At 60.2% G+C, this 18,067-nt stretch overlaps 1 protein-coding gene across 1 annotated transcript in view; it reads right to left on the bottom strand.

The window, feature by feature from the left end:
* Positions 1–18,067, bottom strand: part of VAC14 (VAC14 component of PIKFYVE complex) — a 101,148-nt gene that overhangs the window by 51,995 nt on the left and 31,086 nt on the right. Inside the window, exons 11-12 of the mRNA XM_062176664.1 lie at positions 11,441–11,585; positions 11,130–11,195 (exon numbers count right to left, since the gene is read on the bottom strand). Coding sequence (XP_062032648.1) covers positions 11,130–11,195; positions 11,441–11,585 — 211 coding nt within the window. The remainder of the gene's footprint in view (positions 1–11,129; positions 11,196–11,440; positions 11,586–18,067) is intronic.

Raw genomic sequence — 18,067 nt, 5'->3', positions numbered from 1 at the left:
TACTCAACATGCAGACTTTTTTTCTGTGTTATTATTCCCTAGACAATGTAGTAAAGCAACTATTTACAGAGTATTCACATATTAGGTACAAGGCATGGTCTAGAGATGATTTAAAAGATGCAGGAGGATGTGCACAGATTCTACACGAATGTTACACATTCTGATACAAGCGACTTGAGCATCTGTGGATCTGGGTATCCTTTTGGGGCCTGGAACCCAGGGACAACTGTGCTTTGTGAGCAACGCTTCAAAAACAAGCACAGACAGGCTGGTTCACCACTTCTATGTCGAGGTTTTGGGTACCACAGCTGAGCTGCTCAGTGGCCCTGGCTTGTGACTGGGCAGGGACAGTGGGGCCCACAGGTAGGGCTCCTGACTCGACTTTCCCCACTGAAGAGAATGTGCGTGGCCCCTGTCTACGCCACCACCTCCCGCCCATGTGCAAGCCCAGCCAGCAAGGCTGCGTAGTTTGCATGTGGGATCCTCTTCCTGTAGAAAGTTTAACACTAAATGGCAAATGAATGCAAATCACACTTCAATTGCACAGTTAAGGCCGGAAATGTTGTCTACAGGGTCCCTGGGTAATCCCGGCCATTCCTCTCGTGCCTTCATAGCAAGGGATTTGTCTTGGGTCCCTGGGGCTGGCAGAGAGCCCACAGCCCTGCCTGGGACAACACCACGTGTGCATGTACGCCTGTGTGAGTGCACACGGTGCCCTTTCCTGTCTTTTAAATCAAGCTGAGGACAGGGAGGCGCCGAGGGTGGGCAGTGGGGAGTGTGTGTGTGTGTGTGAGTGTGTGTGTGGAGTCCCTGGGGGCTTCCAGGTGGCTCTGACATTTCTCTCCCAGCTCACCAGCAAACCTGACTCATCTCAAGGCTTTGGGGTGACAATCCTGCACAGACCTAGGCCAGGGTAGAGGAGAGGCCCTGGTGGTCCACCCACCTGGAGACCCCACGGCGGCTGGTGTATGAGCGGGGAGCTCAGAGCAAGGAAGAAGTGATCTCTGGGCACCCTGCTCGAGGCCAGGAGGAAAGGCCCTGGAGCTACAGACACGCTGCCCGGCTACTCCTGCTTCAACCTCTAGAAAAACAAGCCTAGCTCCTCTTCCAGAGAGCAGGTTGGCTGGGCCCATGTGGGCAGCTGGCCTGGAGTTCTGGCTCCAAGGATGGGGAAAGCTCAAAGAAAGCAGGAGGAAGCCACACCAATTAGTATGCACTACGCAGCTTTTTGCAAAATGAATATAAAACACTTGTGCTTTCTTTTTGTGTGTGAGAGAGAAGGGGGGAAGCGAGAGAGGGAGCGAGGGAGGGAGGGAGGTTACAAGAAAGCAATATTCTGCAGGAGCAGAGGTGCCTGCCATCACCATGGCGACGGCGGGGGGTGGGGAGGGCCCATCGGCTGGTCCCTGGTTCTGGAGTGGACCAAGCTGGCCATCAGCTGAGCGCAGGGTCAGGGCTGGAGGCAGATGGGTGTGGCGAGCTTAGGGTAAAGCACTGTAAGGGAAGCCTCGGGGCCCGGGCTGGGGGCTCCCCGGCCCTCCAGGGCATGGCCAGCAAGAGTGAGCAGGCCCCCTTCTTGGAAGTGACTTGCCAAAACAAAGGACACGCAGTGGTGTGGGAGAGGAGCCGCAGTCTGAGTGGGGACGCCGTGGGTCGCGGTCCCAGTGCGTCTGGGCTGGCAGCCGTTTCCCTCCCTTCTGGGACTGCTCAGTGCAGGTGCTCTCTGCCCTTCACCTTGCCCACAGCCCAGCCCTGGAAAAGCATTCAGGGCTGGGGGCTGCCTTCGCCATTGCCACTCTCCCCGAGCTGCTGCAGCGGCCCCTCGGCCACCTCAGTTGGAGGCTTGTCCTCAGCTCTGCCCAAGGCTCCAGCGTGAGGTCCTGGGGCGGGCACTCAGCAGACGCCGACTAAACACTCGCTGACCTGCGGTGCTGGGCAGGAAAGGGAAGATGGATGGTCCTGAACAGCTTCTGCTGGGCAGGGCGGGTGGAGAGGCCTCCTGCGTCACTCGGCCACTTAGCTTTGGGGAACCTGTGTCCACAGTCAGCACAGGGCACTGGTCTGCTGAGGCCCTAGAGGTCACTGGCTTGGCCTTCCAGCTCACGCAGGGGAGCCCTGCTCAGGGTGACAGGAAAGCCCCCAAGAGCCCTCCCCCCAAGTCCTGCAGGAGGAATGTTCCTAAGGGACACCTTGGTGCTGGAGCAGAGGTGAATTCAGGCTAACGGCCCTGGGAGCTGAGGCCTGGCTGGGGCAGGCCACTGCCCAGGCTTAATCTGCTGCGATGACCGGAACCCGGAGCAGGTGGGCGCAGGGCCCGGCCTGCCGTCTGGGTCAGGTCGGGCTGCTGCTCACGGCTGTGCGGTGGAACTGACCTCGCACGTGGAAGCACCAGGGCTGGCATTCACAGAAACCCCTGCTTCCCTCTACAGAGGCGTGGCCCATCCTCCACGGGGGAGCAGCCCAGCAGGCCAGGCCTCCTGGGTCTCTGACCATACACAGACACGCTTCCACTGCCCGGGGCCTGGGAACTTAGAGAACTTGCCCAGGAAGCCACGCTGAAGGCCACGGCGGGTCCCAGAGGCCAAGAGCAGTGGACAAGACAGCAGCGCCAGCTGCCACCCCGGACACAGTAGGCATGAGCTGTGGAAGGCAGCAAGTGGGCTCTGATCTGGGAAAAGCTGTGGCTGCCACCAGGCTCGCAGCAGCCTTCTGCAAACTGAGAGAAGAGCACCGCCTCCAAGAAGGACATCTGGGTTTACAGCTGGGAGAGGAGGAGGCTCAGATCTGGTTTATTCCCCTCCCCAAAGGAAAGCACTCTGAGGAAACACCTTTTACATCCTGGTAAAGCAAAAAATAACCTAAAACCCCAAAAGGACCGATCTCAGTGCTGACTCTGAATGCAGGCCTCTGGGGATTTGGCCGCTTCGCTTTCCTAGGGAGACTTGCAATCTTCCGTGCACTGGGCCAGCAGGGCACGAGCAGCGTGGGGCCTGGCAGCTGAGCGCACTCTGTGAGCTCCCATCCTTCCCGGGGCACAGCAGAACAAGACCAGTCCGGGCTAAGAAGACCTGGAGGCCCGCCCCCTGAGCCTGCTTCTCTCACTCACTCCCCAGGCTCTCCTTCCTGATTCTGGCCCTTGCTGTGTCACACGTTCTCTCAGGGTTATAAATTCTCCCATGAACCAGGCAGGAACAGGGACGGGCCCGCTGCACTGAAGGTACGGCACGCTCACACCGGTGACGGCTGTTACCAGGCGATGGGCCCAGGGCCATGGCAACTAGGAGGGAGGGCTCTTATGTACTCCAGGGCTCCACTCAATTCTGGTTGCTTGCAAGCTACACACAGCCCTGGTCCTGAGGCAGGCTCTTCCCTGCAGGCCCAGCCTCCTGTTGGCTCAGGCAGGTGTGGGTGGGATCAGCTCACTGCCCAGCCAACCTTGCATTTGGTCACTTTCTCCTGCAATATTTTTAGCATCTGCTGAGGGCTGGCCAGACTCCACGAACATAGGGCTCACAGTTAAGGGGCCAGCAGAGTGTGAGTGGAAGACGGACGTTAAAGACACCAAGGGACCTGGCCCAGCCTTGATGTGCAGGAGAGGATGTGTGTGTTGTATGTATGTGTGAGACAAACAAGGGGGCATCTGGCTGAGCCCCTGACAAGTCACTAACCTCTCTGGGTCTCAACCTCCCCTGTGGTAAAGTAGGGCAAACAACAGAGCTGGCCCCCCAGGGTGGCGTGGAGATGAACCAGGACCACACAGGGTGCCTGAGCACAGGCACAGGACAGAGTGAGTAGCACACACGGCTCTTGTTAGCAGCTCTGGGCTCACCCACACTCCCCTGCTGGCCTGTGGGCCTTGTGACCTGCCAGCAGATCTGATTCGACCTTAGCCACCATCAGAGGAAGAAAAACCAACAAATGGCTTGGAAGAAGTTTAATTTCTAAAGATACTAGGAGTGTGGGGTGAACACGAGAGGTTGCGGCTTGGTCACCTGGGCTTGCAGCGGCCAAAGGCAGGGCCCAAGTCTCCAAACAGGACCCCACGCTGGTGCAGCTGCATTCAAACCCCCTGGGATATTGTGAAACACGCCAGGGTGTCGGCGGCCCAGCCCGACCCGAGGATACGATGGAGGCGGTCTGGGGCAAGGCCCAGGCAGTGGGTTTACAAAGCAGTGTGCTGGCAGCCCTGGCTCCGGGCAGCTCACTTTCTGCCCAAGGTCACCCACGGCTGCCACGGGAACCCCCTTTACTCCAGGGTGGCCGACATGGGGGACTGAGGGCAAAAGCGTGAAAATCTGGGAGAATGAAGCAAGCAGATGCCCGCTGGGCAGGTGCCCTTCCAGCCCCTCTGCGTCCTGGCAAGGGTCTGCTGCTTGGGCTCAGTTCAGAACAAAGTCCTCCCCAGGGCTCCAGCAGCGGCTGCCAGTTCTGCTGGACCACGAGGCGGTGCGGCAGCTTGAGCTGGGGCCCGGCTGTCCCTGAGGGGGAAGGCCTGGGGTCGCGACTGGCACCCAGGGTCCGCTGGTTGCTGGCCGGTGGCTCTCCTCTCTGCTCACTGCTCCCCTCCTTCCATTTTCTCTCAGAAGTCCCCAGAGGAAGCCGCAGGGGCAGCGCAGGGAGAGTGAGTGTCCCGGGCTGTGGACCCCGGGCCCTGGGCAGGGTCCCCGTGCTGTATAGGCTGCCTGGCTCACCCCCCGTGTGAGTGAGTCCTGGCAGAGGAATCAGGCGCTTGGCTGTCCGCACGCTGCCCCTCGTTCCCTGGGCTGAGATGTTACCTCACCGCAGGATCTGGTTTTAAAGAAATCTGCGGAACTGAGGCAGGGGTGGAGAGGCTGTTTTTGTTTGCTCTGGAGAGTGGATGGAATGAAAATTGGAGTGAAATAAAAAGTGAGGCAAGCAAATGAGAGGGGCAAACACATCCCACTCTGATGGAGACTGTCCACTTTTGAGCAGGCAGCATTAGTATTCCAGGGAGTGGAGTCGGGACCACACAGATGCAGCGCTGGGAGGGACCTGCGGCCGTCCGCTCGGATCCTGCATCGCAGAGGGAACCGAGGGGAGAGGCAGGGCGCCGCCTGGCCCCACACAGAGCTGTGTGCTATTCCTCAGCCGCCCTGGCAGCCCCGCCCACTGCTGCCCCCGGCCTTAGCTCTCGGTAGAAGTCTGACCAGGAGGTTGGAGAAGGCTTCTGGCCCGGGAGCTGGGGCCCCCAGAGGCAGCCACGGGGGCCTGAGGTCAACATCAAATGTGAGGGGCCTGGCACCGTGGTGCAATGGGTTAAGCCGCCCCTGTGATGCCAGCGCCCCATATGAGCACAGGTTTGAGGCTGATCTGCTCCTGACCCAGGTCCCTGCTAACGGGCCTAGGAAGGCAGCAGGTGATGGCCCAAGTACATGAGCCCCTGACATACGGGAGACCCGGTCAGAGCACCATTGGTAGGTACAAGGCGGGTGCTGGCATGGAGGGAGCAGCACCCCCTGCCTGGGCTGGAGCCTGCTCTGCGGCGCAGTGAGACCCGTGTGGGGCTACAGACGCTTTGGAATCTCACAGACCCAACCACCCCTTTGGGCTGCAGCATGGGACTTGGGCGAGTTACCCTCCTCACACCTGAACTTCCTCCACGTCATGCTGGGAGAATGGAGGCACCCCAGTGCCCACACGCCCCATGAGCTCTAGTGTCACCTCTCCTCCCCCAGGCACAGGGGTCCCACATGCGGCACTGCCCATGGTCCCCAAGGAAGCCTGCAGGGAGGCTGTCAGGGCCATCACTGGCTGTCCACGCTGCCCTCACAGGAAAGGGCCATTCGCAAGGATGGCAGACACTGGGGACAGGAGAGAGCAGCCCGTCACCCTGAAACCTGGGGACTTCACAGCTTTCGGGGGTTGTGGCTTCTCCCTGGGAAGGTTCCACACTAGTCTGTTGTCACTAGATTGCTTTAAAGCAGAAAGATGAGCCCCCAACCCCACTGGGTCAACCCACAGAGCCTAGTGACAGGAACTCCTGGGGAAAGCAATGCCAAGGGCGTGCTTCTGTGGGCTGGGTGGGACAGGGGACGAGGGAGGGGTGCAGTGGGGCAGCAGGGCTGCTCCTGCCCCCAGGGAGAGGGGCCAGGGCTCAGACTGCCGGCCAGGAGTGGCAGCACAGTGTGGCCACAGCCCGGCCCCAGAGCTACTCCTTCAGTCCCTGAGGGGAGCCCTGTCCTGCCCCTTCCTGGTGGCTCAGCGGGCCCGTGCGCGCTCTCCTCTGAGATCTGAGCAGCTCTTCAGTTTTTCCGTTCCATTTCTCCCAGGATCTGTGCCATGAACGCAACCCTTGCCCCCACCCCCAGCAAAGCCGGCCACCCCTCACGTGCATCCAGGGCACGGCCGTGTCAGCCTCCAGTGCCCATCCTGCTGCTGCTGGGGGCCCAGAGCATCCCAGACAGAGACTGGCGCTTGGGCCGAGCCTTGACCAGAGAAGAGCAGAGCTGAGGGCCCCACGAGACAGCCACGTCCTCTTCCCCCAGATAGCAGTAAACACTGGTGCAGCCCTGGATTGCTGCCCCTAGGTCTGGGCACTTCTGAGACAACCCGTGCGTTAGGGACAGGAAGGCAGCCAGGGCACCCAAGGGGTCTGTGAAGCAGCTTTTAAAAAGCCCTTTCAGATGCCCTAACCTCAGAACTCCTCCCAAGTCAAGGCCTGGGCCACCCTGGTGTGACAGCTGCCCTGTTCTCCATGCTACAAAGCCCACTACTGCCCTAAATAATGCCTGGAAGCCCACCCTCCAGGTCTTCCAGAAAGGCAGCTCCCTGTCTTCTACGCCCATCACAGGAGCCACGAACCCCTAGCAGCAATTTCTTCTAGAGGATTTAAGTTAAGGGCGGGAAAAGCGGGCTCCTGTTAAGGCTCTCTTCTCCAAAGGCTAAGACCCCAGGAAGGCTGCCTCTGGGCCCCGCCCATGCTGCTGGCTGGGCCGGGCACTGGCTGGGCCGGGTAGGGCAGGGCTGCCTCGTGGGCTGCAGAGGTTTCGCTTCTGAGAGGCTGTGGCAGCTGACGGTGCCTTTTCTCCCCCTCTCCTCGGACCCAGGACAGCCAGCTGGAGCCCTTCTGCTTGCAAGCGGGCAACGGTGCTGTGGACCTGCTGACACTGGGGCTTTAACGAGCCAGGCTGCTGCCGAATGCAGCCTCCCCCCTGCTCCGTGCTGCTCCAATGCAGGGGTGCTGGGTGAGAGGCAGGAAGGGGGCTTGGGTCCTGCTGCCCACCCAGCAGTCCTGAGGCCTCACAGACAGGCAGGAAAACAGCGGAAAGAGTGGCTGTGGCTGCCCAGGCTGGGGTGGGGAGGGCTCAGGGCGGACAAGGAGCACCCTGGCGCTGTCACAGAGGGACTCCCAGACCATGAGGGGCTCATGTCTACTGAGCCCACCTGGGCCAGGTCCTGCGCTGAGCACTTGACTTGCTTGATCCTGGGAGGGAGATGCAGAGAGGCTAGGTCACTATCGAGGCAAACCAGCCACTGGCTGGAGAGCCAGGACTGGACTCCTGGGCTGCCTGAGCCCAAAGCCCTTACTCTTAGCTTCCCGCCACACTCTGACCTACGAGAGACTATCACGGGAAAGGCACACCGTCCAAATCACACCACCATAAGCCACTCAAAGCCAAGAGCACAATGCACGACCAGCACCTAAGAGAAGGCCCTGAGCAGTCCTGGGGGACGTCAGGCTGACATCCTTGGGGCTGAACCCTCTCCCGGGTGGCAGCATCCAACACAGTGAAAGGTCAACTGTTGAACCCGTGATGACAGGGCCCGACGGCGCGTCACACCTTCACTTTCAACAAGTCTCTGAGGCAGGTGTGTAAGTCATCAGCCTACTTCACGGGGCCAGCGAGGTTAAATGGCCCACCTGAGGTCCCTGGAGAGGAAGGGTCTCTCCTGAGCCGGAGACCACCCTGAGAACTTTGCATGCAGGTGGGGGGCAGCTGTTTGCAAGCAGGGGATTGCTCTCAGCCAGCCCCACGGTCAGGAACGCGGAGGGGACCCTTGTCCCATGGGTGCTCACGGCCGGGGGCACGGCTGTCTTCTCGGCAGGGCAGCTGGCATCGGGGCAGGGGCAGCGGAGCCCACCTCCACAGAGGAGCTCTGCAGGAAGTGCTGAGCATGCACCCCGCATTCCACGCTGTGGGAATCAGGGTCACAGTTTCACTTAAAAAACAAGTAATTGGATCCACAGCTAAATGGGAGGATTTCTACTCCAGTGCCAAGAGTATTCACTTGACACCTGCACGTTTTTTCTGACAGAAGGGATTTTCGGATAATGTCAGCAAGGCGCAGGCGGGACTGGGGGAGCAGCCACTTACCCTGACAGAGCGGCGGAGGCGAGTGAGGGCGCCGGGAGGGCATGGGCGACGGGGCTGAGCTGTCGCCGGGGTGGAACGAGGACGACAGCACCCGAGACACCCCAGCGGGACTGCGGAAACCGGCAGTGGGGACAGCACTTGTGGCTCTGCCCCGCCCTGTGCCCGGCTCTTGCATCATCAATGCCCAAGTACACCCTGTTTCTGGGGCCAGCATATCTCAGTGAGGCCGCAGAGTGGGGCTACACAATCATACTGGGACAGGAAGACATTCCTGACACAGATGACAAATGGAACATCACCAATATACACAGAATTTCCGTAAAGCAGTAAGAAAAATGGACAGAGGATCTGGCGGCCGACGAGGGAGCTACTTCAAAATACACACATCTCCCCAGCACAAACTGACAACTCTGCCCAACTCTGCCCAAGGACTTGTGGGAGAGGAGAACAAGGCCAGAGAGCCTTCTGCTGGAACACACATGAGGAAACAGGACGCAGATGCCAACTACACTCAAGCTCCCCAGCCCCAGCTGGTTCTGAGCGGGCGGCGGGACAGCCGGGGTAACAGCCGGGGTAACAGCCGGGCACGGTAGTGGTGCGGCGGGGCAGCTATGGCGTCAAGCTGATGTGTGTACGAGTGCCTCAGGCTCCCAAGGCCCCTGGGCCTGGAAATGCAAAACGGAAACAACAGCACTGCCAAGAGGACTCGACAGGTCCTGCAGCCACCGAGGCCCTCCCATGGTTCCCTGCTTGGCAGCAACTTTACACAGACAGACTCACGCGAGGCCTAAGACCCTTGGTGAGGAGTGCTGGGTTCAATTCTGCTAACCAAGGAGGCGGCGCCACAGGAAGCAGCCTCGCCTGGGATGGACTGGCTGTGGCCCCAGGTCTTGCACGCCAGGGGAGTCCAACTTCAGACCACACCTGTGTCTGGAAACACCTGAGGAACCCAGCAGGGCACAGCTCTGTCCACGGCTCACAGTGCCCAGGAGCGGGAAGGAACAGCTGACTGGCAGCCGAGCGCTGCGGGAGCCAGAGGGAGGGGCTTTGCCCCTCTGCAAAGCTTGCCCCATTTCACACTTTCCAGAGACCCTCCCAAGGAAGCCCCATGAGAGGTCTTGGCCATGTTCACGGCTGTGTTCCCATTGCCAAGTGCACAGCCCATCCCCAGTGTCATCAGACCGGGCAGGCGACGTCGCGGACAGTGATTCTGGTGAGGACCCAGATGCGGCAGAATCAGGACTCAGCAGTGATTGGCACACTCCCCAAATCACTCCTCTTGAGAGAGAGGAAGTCTCCACTCCTGTTACAGCCCCCCCCCGCCAAGGTCCCCAAGAGCAGCTTCAATTCTCCCCCAGCGGAGGCCCACAAGACGTGCCCTAAAGCCCTGACAACATCTGGCATTTCCACAGTGGCGACCCCAGCACAGCTGTGTAACGCACTGCATCTCCTCCGTGCCTGGAAGCGCATACGCACACAAAGCCAGTGTCAGACGCCGAGGCTGGACGCGATCAAACAGCTCAATTTCAAGGAATGAAAACTCAGCTGCTAACAGTGAAGTCCTGGGGAGGGAACCAATCAGCAGAGTTCTCTCCCTTTTTGTATTGAAATGAGGTCCATGACGGTGCAGTGAGTCATCCCAGCTTGCAGGCAGAACTGGGCCACATCCACCTGGGCCTTGGTTGGGAGGGGGGTGCAGGGAGAGAGGCGAGGCTGTGTGTGTACGCATGCGTGGTTGAGGGGACAACGGCACGCTCACAGACCATCTGTTTGGGATTTTTTTCTGGAAATACAGAGAACCTCAGAGCACCCAGAGGCAGATACCTGCCTGTCCACTTCTCTCTTCAGCTTGGGCACAGACAAGCAAACCTGGCTGCAGAACAGCTGAGGCCCCCACCATCCTTGAATCAGCCCTGGGAAAAGCAGGGGCCTCCCTCCACAGGGAGCTGTGAGCATCGTCCTCCCGTGCCCCACCACCCCAGGCCTTCCTCACTTCCACGCTGCACAGGGATGTCAATTCAGAAATCCACTGATGCCTGCAGACACAGCTCTGTCCAGAGCCCAGGAGAGGGAAGGAGCAGCTGACAGGCAGCTGAGAGCTGCAGGAGCCAGAGGGAGGGGCCTTGCCCTTCTGCAAAGCTTGCCCCTTGCCTGGGAGCCGGGCGGCGCTGCAGAACAACTCCCCTGCCCTGACTCCAGTACACAATGGAGCCGGAGCATGGCAGCCTGCAGGCCAGCTTCCGCACAGGCTCCCCTCGGGAGGTACTCATGCTGCCTGGGCCTGGGCTCGGCTTCCCCCTTTTTGCACCTTCAGACAGCTCCTGGTGACCCCACCAAAGAAAAGCTGAGGATACATTCTCAAACCAGAGGTCAAAACAGGATTGCAGCGGCAATGAATGACAACCATGGCTCCCTGAGTGTGCAGCGTGTGCCTGGTGGGGCTGTCAGCATTTTACTTGGTTCATCCTCACACCCCAGGAACCACTGCTGCCCCTGTAAGAAGGGGAGGGAGCTGAGAGGTCGCGACGCTGAGCCAGACCCCAAGGCTGTGCCCCTCCACTGCCCTGTCGCTGTGTGCTCCAGGAGTGCTCTCAGAGAAAGCCTCACTTCCCATGCCAAGGGGCTCAGCCACGGCTTTACCTTTAGCACCTGCACAGGCAGGAGAAACAGGGCAATTTCTGAGTGTTAATTTACAATGAAATAAGCACATCTGAGCTGTGAGTCCCCAGGAGTCACTGCAGGGGACGCCGGAGAGTTGACGTCCTGTAATGAGGGGAGGCGTCGGGGACCTACCTCATCGGATTCATCCGACAGCGTCTGGAGCAGGATGGGGAAGAGGCTGTCCGTGTGCCGGAACATCTGGGGAGCAGAGAAACCGGGAGCCCGTGAGCTCTGCTCTCTCGCTCTAGGTCCGGGTCTGGCACAGGACCGTGCAGATCCCCTGCCCTCCCACCGAGGGCTCCTCCCAGCACCAGTCACACCTCTGCTCACCAGGGGTTCTCCAAGACCCTGCCAGGCATGGGCCAGGCCCTGGAAGTCCAAAGCAGAGCCGGAGGCGGCCCCTGGCACACAAGGGCTTTCAGGGGGACGGGCTCAGGACTCACCTTGCGGGGCGTTTTGATGTAGAGGTGGTACAGCCACTTCAGGACGGCAATCCTGGTCATCATCCCAATGGCCGTGTCACTGAGATGGCAGTTCAGCACCTGCACGATCCCGTCGAGGTCAAGGGTCACTGGGGCCCTGTCGGCACTGTGGACAAGACCAGGAGGCAGAGCTGTGTGAAGGCCCCTGCTGCCCTCTCCCATCCAGCCGTGGTACTATCCGAGCCCACGTGCTCAGAATCCCACCTCTGCCTGCTGCCCCAGCCTGGTGCACACTCCATCTGGGGACGCGTCTTCCACCAGCCCAGGGACTCAAGGGAGGCCTTCCTTCCTTCTCTCTGCTTCCTTCCTCCCCCTCCTGAGTTTGGAACCTACAGTGTGGCTGGACCTGTGCTAGCCACGTTAGCGGCGAGGGTCAGTCTGGGGGCTCTTCCTCATGTCCCCTTTTTCCCAGCCTGGCTTGACCAGAAGAGAAAAATCTTTTCCAGATTAGTGAGCTGCTCTGCATGCCCACTCCAGGCCTCAGGGCCCTAGGCTCAGGCCCTTTGCTGATCAAGCAAGACCACCACGTCCAGACAGCGCAGGGAAGGGCTCGGGAACACCCCTGACACCCAGTAGCCCCTTCCCTGAGCAATGGCAGAACGTTCCTCGTGGCCTGCGCAGGGCACTCGGCCCCGCAGCTGGCCTTGTGGAGACGCCTGGGAACTGCTTCTGCCGTCCAGCGCAGGGGATCCGCTGGCTCCTGTGCTGGTCTCCAGCCGGGAGAACGTTGCAGCAAGTGGCCCGAGGAGCCTGGGTGCCGCTGGGAGACTGAGTCACCCTGGGGTCTCAGGGGTCCGAGGTGGTCAGGGAGGCCCGGCTCCCCCCCCCACTGCCCATCACACTGCACTTGCTGTACATGACAGTGTGGGCCAGGGCTGCGTTTCCGGAGGGTGGGGCCAGGCGCTCAGCTGCCTGCCTGAATAAAGCAATCTTCCGTGGCATTTCCAGGCTACTCAATTATTCATGTGCATCAGGAACTCGACGGCTGTGGGTTCCTCATTCGCCTGCAGCCGCTCTCAAGTTCATTTGATGTGAATCCCTACAGGGCATTGTTCCGGGTTCTGTAACGTGAAGCGGAATCGCTATTTAATGCAGTCTGAAGATGCCCCTGATGCCCACTTCAGGGGCAACACAGGCACGGCCGTCCTCCGAGGGCCCCAAGATCTGGGGATGTGAGTGACACAGCCTCAGGAAGGGCACCAAGATTCCCCCAGGAGCCATGAAGCTGGAAGTGCCTGTTGTCTTCCGAGGGCACCCAAACATCTGCATTCTCCAGGGACAGATGAGGCAGCTAACGCGCGCGCAGACAGCGGGGGTGGTACCCAGCACCCTCGAGTCTGCTGCCCAAGAAACAGAACGTGAGCCACAGATGTGATTTTACTTCTTTCAGCTTTAAATTAAAAAAGGAAAAAGATACAGGTAAAATTAATTTTAATGACACTTTAATTAACACAATATATCTAAAGTGTTAGCATTTTGGCACGTAGTCAATAGAGTCAACATAAAGGTTGCTACGCCTCTGAAACCCCGTGTGCGTTTTCCGCTGACGGCACAGCTGGCTGTTCAGACCAGCCACGTCTCAGGTGCTCAGTGGCCACGTGGCTGCCGCAGCCCCCAGCACAGCACCCATGCCCGGGCCTCCTCAGCACTTTCCCATCGTCTGCGACAACCCTGCTCCCTGGGCTGCTGCCCAGCATTTACTGCTCGCTCAGGCCTGGCCGGCCTCCCGCAGAGCCCCTTCTGGGGTGGCCCGGGCAGCTCTTCTCTTTGGTCAGTCGGCAGAATCCCGTGGCTGGAGCTCAGGTCTAGGAGGTGCCTTCTACCCTGGTCAGTTCTTTCCTCACCCTGAGACCCAGGGTCCATGGTGAGATCCCATCCAGCAGAAGCCGCAGGCATCTGGGTGCCACACGGGCCAGGGTGTCTTTGGCGTGCCCAGCCCCATGGAGGGTGGGCTTGCATCTACTCCCCTGGGGGACTAAGGGCGAGGCTGGCTGGGGGGAAGCCCCAGTCTGACCCCCGTGGTGTGTGAGCCTGGGGTGCTAAGGGTTGTGACAACACAGTGCCGCTGCCAGCAGACACTGTGCCCTAACTCCCTCAGCAGCCTCAGCACCTGGGTCACTGTCACAGCGCTTCCACCCTGGAGGGGGCTGAAGCGCGGGCATTAAGTGACCTGGCCCAAGTTCCGGAGCCAGGAAGTGGTGGAGCCAGCGGCCTGAACCTGAGCCGTGGGACTCTGGGATGTCCTCCCTCCACGTGGCACTGATCCCTAACAGAGGAGGCCACGGGGGCATCGTCCCCATCGTGTTCTGGCAGGGACGGCAGCTCTCCGGCGCGCTCCGTGTGTTCTCTTGTTGGAAAGGCACACGCAGTCCCAATGGAGCAAGACGACTGCGGGGACGGTCTGGTGCTGACCTGAGCGGGGTGGGGCACGGACCCACTCAGGCCCACAGACCCTCGGCAAGCCAAGCTCCAACACACAGAAGGCCAGAGGCAGTGCTAGCCTGCCCATGGTGGCATCTGTGTCAGGCGGCGTTGTGTCACGGCCACAGAGCAGACAGAGCCCTGTGTGCCTGGGAGCCCTGCCCCTTCTCCGCCTTCCCCACAGCAAATGCCGACTTCAGCAAGCTTCTCCAATGCGGGCAGCTGAGCCTGCCGGCAAGGCAGGTGCTGGCCTTACCCAGCCGAAGACTTCATAATGGAAAGGGACCTCCCCGTCCCTGGAACCCAACCCCAAAATGCACAGGTGTGCAAACTCAGGGCCAGAACCACAGTAAGGGCCGGCCCAAGGCCACGAGGCCATGTGTGGACAATCACTTCTGGGCTCAAGTTGCTCTCCCGTGCCTCTCTTCTGCCTGCTTCGAGAGGGAGACCATGGGAAGCAGGCGCGCCCCAGGGCACCGGAGAGGCTGGCCTCAGAGGTGGGGAGAGGACGCCGCCCTGGCGCAGGCTCGGTGGGAGGCAGAGCCCTGGGCCCCTCCGCCCTGGCTTACCTCCCCAGGCAGGAGGCAGACAGGGCCATGCACAGTTGGGGATGCCTTTCTGTACCAGTTCCAGAAAGTCTAGACGATCACTCCCGGGGGCTTCCGAGCTATTTCAAGGTGTCTACAAAAGCCAGCATTCCCGGAGTGTTCTCTCGGAGCGCCTCACGGTCAATGTCTTCCGCGTACCGCCACTGCGGTGTCCCAGTGCGTGGCGCTGCTGCAGCTTTCCAAAACAGATTCGGCGAACAATGCTCCCCATACAGCCGCTAAATAACCAGTGCAGCGGCTCTCCCCGGGCGCCGGCACTCGGATTACATCTCATCAAATTAGCAGGCGATCCTATAAACGGGGCTGCTTCGGAATTCAAAGTTGCTTTTCTAAAAAACAGACGAGACGACGGCTCTAGATGTTTCCAGTGAGCAGGTGCTAAAAGTTGGGGCGCACAGATGCCCAGACTTGTGCTTGCTCCTGTGGAGGGTGGCCCTCTACCAGGACTGTACTGAAAGTCACTTGCTTCGGCAAGGCGCTGGCACCTGTGTGAGGACCCCAATGTCCAACGAGGCCGGGAGCCCAACGCCAGGCAAAGGGCGTGTGGCCTGTTCCTCCCTGAAACTGCCTCAACTGTCCCTGTGGAGGGGGCAGTGCCAGGAGGCAGGGCCTCTCAGAGGTGACCAGGTCTCCTCCCGCAGGGCTGCAAGAGTGACCGGAAGCAGGCTTGCTCCATAGTGAGGCAGCACCCCCGAGTTTCTTTTTCTTTTCTTTTCTTTTTTTTTTTTTTTTTTGACAGGCAGAGTGGATAGTGAGAGAGAGACAGAGAGAAAGGTCTTCCTTTTTGCCGGTGGTTCACCCTCCAATGGCTGCTGTGGCCGGCGCATCGTGCTGATCCGAAGCCAGGAGCCAGGTGCTTCTCCTGGTCTCCCATGCGGGTGCAGGGCCCAAGCACTTGGGCCATCCTCCACTGCCTTCCCGGGCCATAGCAGAGAGCTGGCCTGGAAGAGGGGCAACCGGGATAGAATCCGGTGCCCCAACCGGGACTAGAACCCGGTGTGCCAGCGCTGCAAGGCGGAGAATTAGCCTGTTAAGCCACAGCGCTGGCCAACACCCCCGAGTTTCTTTTGCTTGCCCTTCTGGTCTGCCCTGAGCTGAGGCAGCACCAGGCCCTCGTCGGCAGCACTGCCTCGGTCTTCCCAGAGCTTTCGTGCTAGCAACAGAAAATGGACAGAGACATCTGGGCCCCAGAGTCAGCTGGCGCTCTCTTCCCCGGGGTTGCCAGTCAGCAGCGTGACCTTGGGGAAGAAGCTAACCTCTCTGGGTCTGTTGCTTCCTCTGTGAAGTGGGGACAGTAGCAACGTCCTAGGAGTAACGGCAGCTACCCCAGGGAAGGTGCCTTCTGTGTGCCAGCGCTGCTCTGGGCTCACTGCACACTTGCACTCAGTGAAGCCCCAGCCGCCTCTGAGGGTGATGACATCATCACACCCAGTTTGCGGATGAAGAAACTGAGGCAGGGAGGAGTTGAGCTACCTGCCCCAGGCCACGAGCAGGCAGCTGGTCCACTGCTGGGAGCACTCCTGTGCGGCAAGGCCCGCACCTGGCGCCTGGCGCGAGCACACACGCACCAGCCCTGGCCCTGGCTTGGAGCCTGCTTCCTTCATCCTGGCTTCTCCTCTTTCCATCTTTCCCCAAGGAGTTCAGCTTCCAACTTCCCAAACTCCAACCAGAGCGACCCCCCAGTCCCGTGATCTCCACCCACATATACAGAGACTTTGTCACCCTGTTTCTCCAGGAGGCTCTCCCTGGCAGTTAAGCCTGGGGCCACGCAGTGCTTTGCCAGCATCCCTGGGAGAGGAGGGCGGCACCAAAGAGAGAAGAGGCAGACATTCAAGGGGTCAGGCAGTCACTTTTCTCCTTGGCTTGGCACAGGGGACTCAGGGGAGGAATCCTTGCCCCCTCCCCCCCGCCCCAATCTAGGGTGTAAAGTGCATAGATTGCCTTCAAGGAGGGCCCTGAAGGCTAGGGATGAATTCGGAATGCTGTGTGCACGGATGCTTGCAGGGAAGAGGCCCACAGTGCTCACAAGTTCTTCAAGGGTCAACGACTGCCAAGGCGCTCAGGACCAGCACCCCTGGAGGCTGTCAGGAGCCCCCACTCCGTCTGCTGCCCTTGGCTAGCTTGAATTTAGTGCAAATGACCACACAGACAGCACCCTGGGCTGGCAAAGCACCTGGAACATGGCAGGGCGAGCTCAGCTGCTCGGTGACCCTGGGTGACGCCATCTTGCCCAAGCTCGCCTCCCACTGGCAGCACCAACTGCAGGAAGCAGGCAGTGGGGCTGGGGCTGGGGCTGGGGCCCAGGCACTCTGCTGGGCTTTCACAGTGCCCGAGGCTGCCCTCCTCTTAGTGAGGGGAACCATCTACTGGAACCAGAAAGCGCCAGATGATGTTTGTTTTTTATGTTGGAAATGGTAGGATTCCGCCTTGGCTCCTGAATGACAGGTCTAAAAAAAACCCCTTGGTTCCAGTGACGTGGTTCCTGGCCTTAGAGCAGGAACGGAGGCCTCTTGGAGGCCTGCCCTGGCCGGCGGCAGCACAGGCGCCCGAGTGAGGCAGCCGATCCATCAGTCCCTCCGTCACGCCCCACCTCAGCTCCCTCTCCCACCCTCCCCGCTTTCTACTGCCACGCCCTTGGCATGTGACAATCCCCGTGGCCCAGATGACAGTGACAGGTCGGCAAGAGGCTTTTCGGCTGCCAGAAGGAGCTCCCAACTCCCAGGCCTGATCCTCCCGTTCCCGCTGCACACCTGCACCACGGCCTCTGGGCAGAATGGAACGCTTCCCCTACCTCCGGATTCCGGAGCCCACCCCTGCCTCCCTCTCCTCCCCGGGGACTCTCTGGGCTACCTGGAGCACGGCCCCGCTCCCACCTGTGCCCCTTTCCAGCCCCAGCCTAGAAACAGACCGGGGCCTCCAGAGCTTGGCTCCAGCCACACTCCCAGAAGCCATTCGTTCCCTCTGCTCTCTCCTCTGTCAGTCAGCCTCGAACCCACTGGCTTCCTCCTCGTGAGACCTGCTTCCCGGCTGAGCCTTCTTCCTTTATCCTCCTCTACCGGGATGGCGGGGCGGCTCCTGAGCGGCTCTGTGCCCACACACGCTCTCTACACAGCAGCAGCCCCGTTCTCTGTCCCTCCTCATCCTCACACGGACCCCAGGGCACAGAAACACAAGTGCCATCTGCGATGTGACGCCAGGGCTCTCGCAGGCCGGGATTCTCAGCACTCCCCTCAGCACTCTGCAGAGCGACCACCCTCCTTTCTGGTGACTTCCAGCCTCACGGCCATACCCCCTTCCTGCTAGCTTCCTGGTTTCTTCTCAGCCCCTCCACTGGAGCAGCCTAGCGTCAGAGGTGCCTTCCGGGCCTGCTCCAGAGATGTGGGACAAGGCCCTGCGCACAGGCCATATCTGCTCCTCCTGACCTGCTCACCAGAGGAGGCGGCGGTCTAGGGGTGCGTGCTTACAGTCGGTACGTGCAGCTCTGGAAACACGCTCAGGGGCTTCAGAGACAGGACTAAACTCAGAAAGGACACGAACAGAGGAGGGGGCCCAAGGGAAG

The sequence above is a fragment of the Lepus europaeus genome, chromosome 19, assembly GCF_033115175.1.
Source record: "Lepus europaeus isolate LE1 chromosome 19, mLepTim1.pri, whole genome shotgun sequence".
Lineage (NCBI taxonomy): Eukaryota > Metazoa > Chordata > Mammalia > Lagomorpha > Leporidae > Lepus > Lepus europaeus.
This window is presented reverse-complemented; position numbering and strand designations above follow the sequence as displayed.